The sequence below is a fragment of the Phaenicophaeus curvirostris genome, chromosome 14 (genome assembly GCF_032191515.1).
Source record: "Phaenicophaeus curvirostris isolate KB17595 chromosome 14, BPBGC_Pcur_1.0, whole genome shotgun sequence".
Classification (NCBI taxonomy): domain Eukaryota; kingdom Metazoa; phylum Chordata; class Aves; order Cuculiformes; family Cuculidae; genus Phaenicophaeus; species Phaenicophaeus curvirostris.
In genome coordinates, this window is record NC_091405.1 from 7515434 (window position 1) to 7528024 (window position 12591).

The following is a 12591-nucleotide window of genomic DNA, read 5'->3' on the forward strand; positions in this document are numbered from 1 at the left end:
TTTGCAGGTTTTTGGGGCAGAGGGGTGCCTCGGGAGCGTGTGTTGCTCTTGGCATCAACATTCAGTTAATTCTAATACCCCATCAGGAATATTTATTCATACACAAACAGCCTTTCTGCAGTTTCCTCCTCAGCTACGTTTTCCAGGTGAATTCACAACAAATCAGCATTTCAGCATTCCCCTCATCACATCTGCCTTCTGGAAGGATCCAGCTGGGGGAAAAAAAATCATATTCTGCTGGTATTTGAATCCTCCTCCTCTCTTCCCTCACCCTCCTCCCCTTCCTCTCTCGTGCCTGCTTCCTGAAGGAGAAAAGAACATATCAACCCAAAGACAGCATTGCAACCTTTTCTTCACTATCTCCCATGGGGCGCAAATTGAAATTGAATTAGACAGGGATATCAGGTCTGCTCGCTGTGATAACTGTAAAAGGATTTTATTTAAAAACACCCTGACATTTGTTCACCCAGTTTCAAATATTTAGCTTTCCTCCTTTCCATTCCTGGCGGGGGCGACTTTATTAATTGTCGCCTTTGATTCAGAGTTAAAGCTTGAAAGCACTGATAACAGCAGTGGTGACTATTTCTTCTAGCAACGTGGCCCACAGCAAAAGGATTTCATTTTCTTAAAGACGTTATGTGTATACTGAGAGTTTATTAAAAAGAAGGGGGGGAAGGAGGGAGGAAAAATCCGTTCTTACGTGCGTAATACCAGCTGTTTCTCACTGATACGAGCAATATCTGATCTCACTCTTTTTTATATATTATTTATTTTCTCTGGGCTGTTGCCCTCTCTGGATTTTCTTTTTCTTTCCTTAAAAAAAAAAAAATAAGAAGGGAAAGGCAACCAGAATGAAAGAGCACTGTTGACAGAAGAAAATGGTAATTTTTTTATTTTTCTCTGAAAATACTTCAAAGTTTTATATAAATATTAACCTCTCCCCCCGCCTTCTTCAATGCGATGCTGCAGAGCACAGATAAGTCCAAGTGGCTGTAGCATGGGCATTTAATTTCCTTAAGAAGTTTTCTCTGCTTCATGGAAAAATGTTGTCTGAGACCAGAAATGTAATTGGATGATTAAAGAGAGTCATCTACATCTGGTTATGGTTAATAAGGGCCAGTACAAGAAGACCATGGTGGCCCTGCAGGATTGTCACAATGCGATGTGTAAATTAGGTGATATTAGAGACACGAGTCTCAGGTCAGCGATTGCCTCATGCTGCCTGTTATCAAAACATTGAGGCGAGGGAATGGAGCAACAACGAGAAAAGTGACTTTTGGATTTGCCTTATAAATTGCGAGAGGTGTAATTACAGAAAGTCTCAGACACCAGTTTGCCCGCCTGCTCCTGACGTAGCAGTTGTCAGGGAGCGGGCATGTGCTAGATCTGCTCTTTATTAGACTCCAGGCTCTGCATATGGTGTTCTGCTGACCCCGCAGCTCTCCTAAGGCACGCTCAGGGTAAATTAGCCAGCAGATGAGCCTACGAGGGACTGAGCATCTTTGCTGAGATGCTGAGCACTTGTAATACCCTTTCGCTTAAGACAGAGTGCAACGTTCCCAGCACCAATGGCTCACGGGGCTGTCCAGCTCCCTAATGTGTGAGCTGATGGTTTGGGGGTCGTTTTTTGAATGCGTGTGTACTGGGTTTTTCTAATGTCAGTCCTCATTGGGTGCACATTAAGACCAGAGAAGAGCCTGTGCAAGGGGACAGTCCATGGGGCACACAGCACTGTCCCACAGTTAATCTCATGGACAACACGGCCAGCTTTGGTTCTCCCCAGTGGTCCATGTTTGCCAGTGTCCCTTGAAGCAGGGTTACCCCATTGGAGGGCTCAGGTCTGTTTCTTTCTCCACAGCATCAAAAGTTCCCCATCTTTTGCTCCCTGCAGAGAGGGAACGTCATGCCTACATCTGCTTTTTGTGAGGGATTTATGGGCTCATCTCTATTTGTCACTGCCTACAAGAACAGGCTAAGCATGACCTCTTTCAGGCTGCCTGCTGCAGCAGCAATGTCTGTGAATACAGCTTAACCTCAAATGCCTGAGACCTTCTGCAACATCTCTTGGTCTTGGTCAACTCATCCAGCTGCTTTCCTGGAGAGGCATTTGCATGGTCAGGCTTCCTATTGTGCTTAGAGCTTTGCACTTCAATTTTTTCTTAACAGTCGTGGAAGTATTCTTGTGTGCAGCTTTAATATTATGTGTTCCTGCCAACACCTTTTGATGAATGAAAGCCATTAAAACTTGAAATTACTGTAATCAAGTAATGTGATACTGTAATGTTAAACTTGTAATCAGTCCCCTGCATGTTGCTTTCTCCAGTTTCTGTTGATTTGGGTTTTTTTGCAACTTGTTAATTCTTCCTTTGTGTTCACTTTTCTCAGCCCAGCCCATTAATAAAAGGCTCAGTGTTCCAGCAAAAATAACGTTTTCCCTTTAGTTTTTTCTTTAGAGCCAACATCTTGCAAAAATTGATTTATCATGTTATCATTTGTTGTTGCATTTATATAATTATTATTGGGTTACAGACTGGGAATCTGTTTGTGTGCAGAAAGAGCATTCAGAGATAAAAAGTCTTTGATAGTCCCAGCATCATAATGTTCACACTGACATTCTCAAGGCTGCTACTAGGACTTGGAATTCAGTCAGAAAGTGCTTCTGTACTTACAGATGTGGGCTTGTATCAGATGGGTTCTTATCTCCAAACAAGTGGTACGGCTGAAAAGGCTCTTTTCACGTCTCATCGTGTGCTAGTGCATCCTGGTGCCAAACAGTCTCTTGATTTGAATGTGTCTGCTTCGATTTAGTGTGTTGCTGGCTAATTAAACATCCTACTGGAGATAACTGTAGCATACCATACTTTGCTCTTTGCGGGAGCAAAGTTTCGTAAAGAATTAGTCGTAACAGACTTTTTAGGGTTTTAAAATATGAATAATTAAGACCAGGAAGATGAGTATGGCATCCAATTAAGGAAGAAAAAAAAATAAAAATGCAAGGGGCAGGGAAGCTTGCACATCTCTTTTGGAGCCAAAACCAGATGTTTTTCTCCCTTATTAAAATATATACTAAAAATACCACGACTTTACAGTTCTTGAATTGTTGGAAATGGTTTGCAGATGAAGTCATTGGGCTCTTTTTGTTATTATCCATCTATCCCTGTGCTTTCTGGGAACTTTCTCGGGGTATTCTGGATTCCAGAGATGACCTGGTGAGGGAACAAATTGAGCACTTTTTTTTTCCTTGTTTTAAGTGCTGATGTTTCCATCCACAAATGACTTGGAATTTGCTAACTGAAGCTGAACTCTGTGAAAACATTCTCCTGTAAGGCAGATGCATAGAGAGAAATGAGCAGAAAGAGAGGAAAATGAACCAAAATGCTTCCTGGAAGTGCAGAATTCTGGATCATCTCCTTTACTATTTTAACAGGAGGTTTGCTGGTGCCTTCAGCACCATAAAGGGAGAGATTCTCAAAAGGTGCTTAGCAGAGAAGGAGATTTAGGAAGCAATGCTTCTGCTTTAGTGGAAACCAGCCTGTTTCGTTTCGGCTTTCACTGAAGGTCTTTTTGTAAATGCTTTGTTGTTGATTTTTCAGGTCAGTCATCAGCTGGGCAATGTGATGGATCTCTTCACCACCAGCCTCTCCCTGGCGGGACTGCAGCCTCCTAGTGACAGACAGATTGACGGCATCGACCTTTTACCTGCCATCTTGCAGGGCAAGCTAATTGACAGGTTAGTTATGAGCCCAGAGCTCTCCCACCCTTGCCTCCAAACTGAAACGATGCCAAATTTGTGGTTATTAAGTGAAGTTTACAGAAATGTTTTATAAAAGGAATTGATGCGTCTTTGCTCCTGCTCAGTGGGGGGAGGTAGTGCCAGAGCTTTTCTCTATTCACTCATTCTCTGGTGGTGCAAGCAGAGGTGGGATTTCCTGACATGTGGCATGTTGCCATGCAGTGGAGTCTGGGGACAGATGAAAATGTCAGGGGGTTAGCAGGGATCCCTGGAACGACATATGGCAATAGGGGAGATAAAAGCCTGAGAACTATAGCCTGGCTAGGGGAAAATACATTATTTATTACTGGAAAAACATCCAAGAGTATGCTGGGTCTTTATAGCCTCAGCTTGAGAGAGGTTGGAGGTAAAAACTGGCCTTCTGCGGATGAGCTGGAAGCCCATCTCCTCCCGAGGTCCTGTTTCTGTAGGTGCTTTTGCAAGAATAGATTTGGAATCTTTATAGGCGTGGAGGAGTGCTGTCAGCAGTTGGGTACAGGCACTAAGATCTGACAGCAGATACCCTTGGCGCTCCCGTGGAAGGGCTAGAGGTTAGGAGAGGTCCTGTAGTTGTGATTTTTCTGAGGAATTTGGCACCCCAGGAAATCTGAATACAAACATATTCTTTCTCTGTGAGGCAGTGAGGAAACACATGCATGTAAAACATTGGACTTCTTTTCTGTGCTGGGCATAAGGCTTTGTTCCTCAAAACTGCATACAGTATTACCTGAGAGCTCAGCCAGTGGCTGACTTGAGGCGTTGCATATTCCTCAAGCGCAGCCTATCCCGTCTTTACTTGTGAAATTGGTAAAGCTCCTTTGTGGTTTGAAAAGAGAATTTCATCGCAGACACCAGCCCCTTGGAACTGGTTCTGATTGTGTTACAATAGCAGTCACTCAAGGTGCATCATGGCTTTTTTTTTCTTTAATTCCTTAATTTTTCCCTTAATATTTTTCCTTCTATTCTTTCTTTTTTTTTTCCTTTTTCCTTTTTTTTTCTCCCCCACCCCCAAAAAGTTTCCGGGATGTGCAACAGTTATTGTGTTGTTTTAACCTTAAAAATGAAAATAAGAATGAGGAAAAAAGAAATCAGTAATAGCAGAATTTTGAGTGCGGGCTGTAATACTCTTTCAAAGATGGAAAATAATTTTTTTTTTTAAAAGGCAAAGCATGACCCCCTACACCTTCAATCAAAGGGGCACATAATAGCTTGTCAAATAGTGAGTGTTAGATCAAGGAAAAAGGAGTGGTGTATTTTGTTGCACATCTCTTTGGGCTTTTAATTTTGTTAATGGGACTGGTGTAGATCAGGTTCTGCACTTTGGCAGGTCTCTCAAGCTGTATTTTACCATGTTTCAGATTCATTAGGGATGCCGGAGCGGGCGCTGCTGCCAGCAGCATTTCCCCTTTGTTCACAGTTCCTGGTGACAAAGGAGAAAGGTTCATTGTTTGAGCAAGGAACTCGCAGGGGAGGCTACTGTTTTAAAATAGAAGAGATCTAAGGCCACTCTTGACATTCAGATGTGGAGATTTTAATCTCATCTTGCATTTAGGAACACTTTTATTCAAGATGGCATCACCAGAGTGGCAGTTTTCGCCAAGTGGCATCTCTGAATAAAAGACAAAGATATATGTACCCTACCGCTAGCGATAAACAGCTTCAGGATCTCCTCCTGTCAGCAGCCTGAAGCAACTGCAGAGAAGACTAAATCTGATGCCCTTGTGTGATGAGCTGCTCCAACAAATCAGACCCCTCTACTGCAGACAGTCCATTTAGTAAAATTTTGTACTGTTCCCTCAAAGAACAAGAGCGTGTTATTGGGAAAATTGATGGGAACATTTGTGGGATGCCCAGGGAAAGAGTAGTACGTGTACAGGGGCGCAGATCAAATGCTCTGAGTTGAACTGCATTTCTCAAATGTATTGTAAATTAGGAAAACCTCTGGAAAAAAATGTTGTTTTCAGAGGTACATTTAGATGATGCAAAGGGAGGTTGAAATGGAGTTAAAAATAAAGCATGTCTGGCTGCCAGTTTTTTCCATATGGAGTTTTTCTGTGATGGCATCCAGAACAGGCCAGCATCTGGCGTCCTCCCTGGCCACCCTGTCTGCGTGACACTAATGACACATAGCTTGGTGCTGCCATAAAGAGGAGACTAAGCAGCACAGAGTCTGTGAATCCCTGTCTCTCTCGTGCACACACGCCACTTCTGAGACATTTGGTGTTTAAATCGGCACGCTCTGTAGGGAATAACAGGGTCTGATAGTTCAAGGATTAACAATCAGTGGCAGCCAAGCTGTATAATGTTTCATTCTTGTGCCATGTGAGCTCTCAACTTGATGAACACTTTAAAAAATGTTAATTGAAAACCTTGCAGTGGAGACTATTAGGAGGCAGCCTGTTTCTTGCTGATAGCTGAATCGGAAGTCAGACGCCATTAAAGTGTTTGTCTCCCTTATCAGTGAGGCTGCTGCAGCAGTGGCTGCCTGGGCTCGTCACATTGGCATTTCTCATGCAGCTTTGCTCTCTTTCTCAGGCCCATATTCTATTATCGTGGTGGTGAGATGATGGCGGTGAGAATTGGGCTTTATAAGGCTCACTACTGGACCTGGAGCAACTCCTGGGAGGAATACAGCAAGGTAACGGGACATCGACCTGCACCCTGGTATTCTCCTGGGGAAAAATAATCATTTAAAGCAGAGTTTTACATTAGGGAATGTCACCATGCACTTGCAAGCTAGACTTTTATTCACAGGCTCTTAAAAGCTACCAGATCTACTGCAAAATCTATGGGGACTGGTGTCACAGCCCCCTTCTACTGAAGTCAGAGACAGGCAGGGGAAAATGAGCAAAGTCTGAGTTGTTCTTAGATATGCTCCCTTTACTCAGGACTTAATGCCCCTTAAGCTTCTTTCCTTACTGAACTCTGAGCTTTCATGTATACCCTTACAAAGTTTGGAGTCCAACGATGAATTATGTATCTCCCAATATCTAGTACAAATGACCTGATGCCCTAAACTATTTAAATGGAACAGGGACGGGTTTGTTGTGCTGTGGTGTTTGGGTTTGGGTTTTTTTTTCTTGAAAGGGAAAAGGAAAGCCGTAGGTACCGCACAGTGGAAAGAACAGTAGCTGTTGAAAACAGTAGAGTACATGTGTTTAATCTATTATCTCAGCACTTTCGCAAGCCCATATCACACTATAAAGTGTTTTACATTTTATTTGCCAAATAGGCACAGCTTTTGTAATTTCCTGGCTGATCTTCTCACAATTGGATGTTAAGCACTGTTATTTTTCTTCTTTTGTATCTAGCTTGCCTCAGACTTGGGTACTAAACTCTGGGGCATTTCTTGAATGGCAGGTTCACACATGTGCCTCGCTGATTATACCTTTAGACACGAACTAAATGCATTATGGCACAGCTCTCAGCAATTTTGACAGCAGGCTGGTATTGGGGAGGGATTGCTTGTATGATTTTTATTTTTTTTAATGTCTTTCTTTTTTTTTTTAAACTTAGAGTGGGTCCTCAAGGCATCACAGGTGCAGAAATAAGTGCTGATGACATTTGTGGATATAAAAGTGCATAGTTGCTTTCGTTGGGATGTCCTGGGGGTAGAAGGAAACATCAGCTCCAAGGGAGTCATTTACATTCAGGGCTGTAAATATCTGCGTTTGTCTTTTTAAGACTGTAATGCTCCAGGAGTCAAAGTTTCTGTTTTACATGGAGTAAGAAGGAAAGGAAAGTTGGCTCCAGAAATGCATTGCGCGCTCTGTCTCACTGCTAATTCTGCGCAGCTAAAATGAGATAATATATTTGTCTAGGTTAGTATGTGAGTAAAACCCATACATCACACGTGGCACAGCGTGGAGAATTTTCCCTGTGTGAGAGACACCAGGAACTTTTATGTACATGTGTATGGGGATATGAATGGACTTATGGGCATGCTTTTCCCATGTGCATGGAAGATAAAGTCACACGTGAATAATTGCTCTCCATTGGAATGTAAGTGCAAAAACACACTTGCATGCCTAGTTGGGAAACAAATAAACACCTACATTGATCTGAACTTGTTTGTAGGTGTCTAAGAATGTGTGTAGCCATGATAGTGGGGACCAGTTACTCATTTCAAAGGCTCTCCTACTGTAAGCAATGACAGTTGTGCAATTAAGGAATATTTATTTGTTTCTAAGTCTTTGTTTAACTGCTGTCTGATGAAAGTCAGCAATTATACTGTACATCAGAGAGATGATTAAAAATTCACTTGCTTTCCTGCAGCTTGTATCACATGCGGTTGATGTGGGTAAAATTGGAGCACATTAGTGGACAGACTAGCCATTAACAACATGCAGAGGAAGCTGAGACTGAAACTTGTTCCAGTTCTCCTCATGTCCTCAAACCATTAATTATGAGCTTTGCAAGTTTAAAAATAGAAATAAATCAGAATGCAGAACAGTTCCTCAGGTCTGAGTCCTGGCTTAGGAGTTTTGTAATCTCTCTAATTTTACTTTATGACACAGTTGCCTCTTTCAGTGACTGGTGTTCTCAGCTGTATTGACATTGGACTACAGTTATGCTGCTAGAATTAAAACAGCGAATTTGTTTACTAATTTCATTTGAAGAAATGTATTTAAATACATGAACGCTTGTGGCGTTAAGAATTCTGACTGTCAGCAGGTTTGTTGTTTGATAAGTTTGATTTGCCATCCCAGTAGAACTTCAGCTAATGAGGCCTTGTTAATTAGATGATCCTTGACGCAGGTCCTTGCCTTATCGCGAATCCAATGTGATGATTTATTAAACTTGCAAATATGAAACTCTCTGTGTCTAAGGTCCAAACTCAGACCTGGCATAAACAAATGTATCTGGTTGGCATGTCATCCATTTGAAAGAGATCTGAAGTTGGCCAGGTGTGTCAGAACAGCTGCCTGCAATTTCTTAAGAGGTTTGTTTTATGGGTAGTTGAGTATCTCATTATTTTGACAGATACATGGCATGTTGTAGCCATGTATCTTTTCACTCTCTAAATTCCCTTGTTAATTAACGGTGGGAAATCATTGATACAGAAAACTTGCTCTGTTTTTAAATCACACTTTGTTGAGATAGATATGTATCTCTATCTTTTTTTTACTTTTGGGTGAGATTATACTATAAAGCAGCCAGAACCACAGTTTGATGTTGATGTTGGAAAATGAGAAGTTGATGCATGTCCTGTTAGGACTACCATGCCTTCCAGGATTATCTAGAAAGAATGTGTGCAATTTTGGTCTCTAATCTAGAAAGCCATGCATTTGAATGCAGTGCAGGTTAGTTAAGTTATAAAGCATGTATATACAAATAAAAATGTACCACAGAGAAGCAGCTTAAGGAAAGTGCAGCCTAGGAAAGCGTAACAGGGATATGAATGCTTCTCTCCATATGGCACTCGGAATATTTACACTGGAAAGATCCCACGCATGCAGTACACAGGTTTACAGTTGTCTCAGACTCCCATGACTTCAGCACGCCCTTACTGGTCTGCATCCTCTGCCTTATGGCCTCGCATTGAAGTTTGTCATCTTTCACAAAAGTGAAGCGTGCTGTTTTCTTCTTCCTACTTCTTTGTTTATTTGGTTTTTAACCTCCAAGCATTTTTTTTTTCTGCTCTGACTCTTCTCATAAACTCTTGTAGTCTTTTTCAGTGCTAGAGGATACCTTGATGCTGTCTTTTCTGCTGGCTTAACTTGATTATTTGTGTAACTTGCATTCTTGAAAGGTCAGCATCACAGTTTAGCCCTGGTCCTGTCGTGGTCAGCAGCTGAACGTAGGCAATTGTGTCCCAATTCCACACACACAGAGAGGGAAAAGGGAAAGGGAAAACAAGGGAGAGAGACTTATGGGTTGGAAACTAAAACAGCTTTAACAAAATACTACTAATAAAGGAAATAATATTAATAAGAATATAATAAAACATTCACAAATATGTAAAATAGACACACACACACCCCTGATGACTTTACTTCTCCACTGATGCTACAGGGCAGGCATGGGGAAAAGTCCAAGGCTGGACACAGTGGCAGATAGGAGCTGGACTCAGGTACTGGATTCAGGAACAGATGGATTTGGATCCATCACGCTAACTGTGACACTGACTATTCAAGGATGCAAGTTATATAAGTAATCAAGTTAAGCCAGCAGAAGGATGGACTGGGTTCTCACTGGACACAGGCCATCAAAGAAGAGGGCTTTTCCCTCATGATCCTTAACTTTCATACCAAGTATGATATCTATGGGATGGAATGCTCTGTTGGTGAGTTTTAGGTCACCTGTTCTGTCTGCTCCTCCCTGCAGATGCAACCCTTTTTTGCCCTTTTAACTTACAGAACTGCTTAACTTAGTGCTATGTAGAGGAGGCAGGAGTAAGAGCTAGCAGGAGAGAGGAAATTTCCTTCTCTCTGACTGCCACAGAGACTATCCAGCAGAGAATAGTCACTGTGCCCTCCAAGAGCAGTGGTGCAAGAAGGGGAGAAAATAATTAAGAAGAAATGTGGAAAGCTGCTTTTGCTTCATTGGAGAGTGGCTGATAACATCAACCTTTCTGCTGTCAGCTTAGTATCTTGTTAGTAGTCTTCAGTGGCTTTTCATGAGGGCTCTTGTGTCTTTAAGTGGTTGGTGTAGGTGCCTGCCAGAAGACCCTATTGTTTTAATGTAAAATGCCAAAGGGGTTATTCCTGCCGCAGTCTGTCTGATTGCCCTCCTCAACGTGAAGGGATCGATAAAGCCTTTTCTGCAAGGGGGATGTGAAGTCGAGTAGAACCTCACAAATAATGACATTTGATTGTGGTCCTCTGAGCATATGAGCTAACCATTGATCGCTTCTGCTTGAGAGCCGCTGGAGGCTTGCTGATCTGCCCATCTTCTGGGGTCTCTTCCAGACAGTTAACACATTAGAAGCAATTTTTGTTCAACAGGGTTGAAGCTTGGCAGTCACACTTTCAGGTGTCTTGTCATTCGGAGTTCCAGTTTGGGAGGCTTTTGCTGGGAATTGCCAAGAGAGTAAGAATGGCCACTTACCTGTGCTGTGGCAAACAGCGAGAAACAATGTTCCTGACTTTAATTAACTGCTCCTCTTTTCTCCTTCCAATATTAATAGAATTTTGCTGCTTTGGTTTTTGTGTCATGGAATGAGGAGACATGACCAGGAGACAGACCCCAGATTTGCTGCGCCACTATCAAAATCTGCAGCCGCTTGTCAAATCGGAGGGATCTGGGGTAGTGCCAGTGATGAATTGCCAGAGGGCTTACGTTAACACAAGTGGTGATTCCATCACTTGGCGGAGAGCCCAAACTGGCAACCGGCTGTATTTGTCTCATGTCTATATTGACACAGCATCTGTGGTCCATTTGCTCTGGAAATTAAAGCATAAGCTGTGCAACCAATAGCCGCTAGATCTTAGGAATGGAAAAACAATCCAGGTTACACAATTGCTGGGGAGAAGGGCATAAAGACGTGCTCACTGAAAGGTCTACCTGATGTGCCGGAAATATTTGGTTTGGGTTTTTTTTCTTTTTTTTAAAAAAAAGGTATTATCGCTGGAATTTCTCCTACAGCAAACAGGTCTGCAGTGTTGCAAAACCATGTGCCTGTGTGAGAGACTGGGTGCAAGAGCTGAGTTATTTCTGGTTGCCATCTGATGCTTTTTTTTAATGGGCTCTCTTAGAAGGCACAGAGCAGAGGTGCTCTACATTGGATCTTCTGGTTTGGCTTTCATGCTTTTACAATTGAGAAAAGATTCAAGAATTCGCATAGGCACAGGGAGTGACCTTTCTGCTTTGTTTGATTGGTGTTACCTGTAAACATGTAAATTACCTTGGACAGCATGCAGTAAAATATTAGACATGTGCTTTAACAGGCTTTGGATCTCTTGCATGGTCTGCCAAATAAATAGCATAAAGAGTAGATGGAGGGGTAGTTGGTTTGAGGTTTGCTGTCCTGGTGAATAGGGCAGGCACAGCTGTCTCTTTGCGTGTATCCCACATGGCACAGCCATCCTGTTGGCAGTGCCAGGGAGCTGAAGCCAATCCCTCATCAGTGTGAATGGGGAGAGCTCCCGTGCAGCCCTGAAATGATGTGGCTTTTGCTGCAGCTGGGAATTTGGCACGTTTACATTTATTGCTTAAGCTTGCAGTGCTCTTGGTGGCATGATTTAAAATTATCATGTAGAAGAGACTCCCCTTCTTCACCAGGCCTGTTGTCCTGCACCCTGCTTCGGGTAGCAGAGCTGGAGGGCAGCACCTTCTCTCTATCTAAGACATACACAAGGACTTTTGGCATATCACTCTTTCCCACCTCCCATGACCACACATGACCAAATCTGCATGCTTTCCAAGCAACCTGAGGCATTGTCCAGAATGTGGATTGTCTCATACTTCTCAGATCTCAGATTTAATTTATATTGGGTTTGCTCCAGAGAAGAAAAGCAATCCAGACTTGGGGATCCCACACTTTCAGTTCACTGGCATAGCTGATTTTTCTCTTTCCATCCTGAAAACTGGAAGTGCTTTGACTTACAAAGCAGAATGAGATAGGGTTGTGGGTGATAAGTTAAATACTCTCTTCTGTCAAAGGAACAGATGACTAGGCTCCTCTAGCTGTATCCATAGTGCATTACTTACTCTGATGCAGGATAATGCCTGATCAAGGGGATGAGGATGTAATTTTACTTCTCATTTCTTGCTCATTTGTTGATGAGCAGGTAGAAAATATTTTAAGCTCTCTCTGTGAGTTGAATATTGGAAGCCACACAGTACATAAAAATAATAATAGTCAATTTTATTTGTGG

The 12591-nt window shown here is 42.4% G+C and overlaps 1 protein-coding gene across 2 annotated transcripts in view; it reads left to right on the plus strand.

Annotated features, from left to right (window-relative positions):
- GALNS (galactosamine (N-acetyl)-6-sulfatase) overlaps window positions 1–12591 on the plus strand; it is a 55609-nt gene that overhangs the window by 16900 nt on the left and 26118 nt on the right. For both annotated transcript variants that reach the window (XR_011338478.1, XM_069868746.1), the window contains exons 10-11: window positions 3594–3730; window positions 6308–6410. Coding sequence is in view for 1 of the 2 variants with exons in the window: in XM_069868746.1 (XP_069724847.1) it covers window positions 3594–3730; window positions 6308–6410 (240 nt within the window). In the remaining variant the exon portion in view is untranslated. The remainder of the gene's footprint in view (window positions 1–3593; window positions 3731–6307; window positions 6411–12591) is intronic.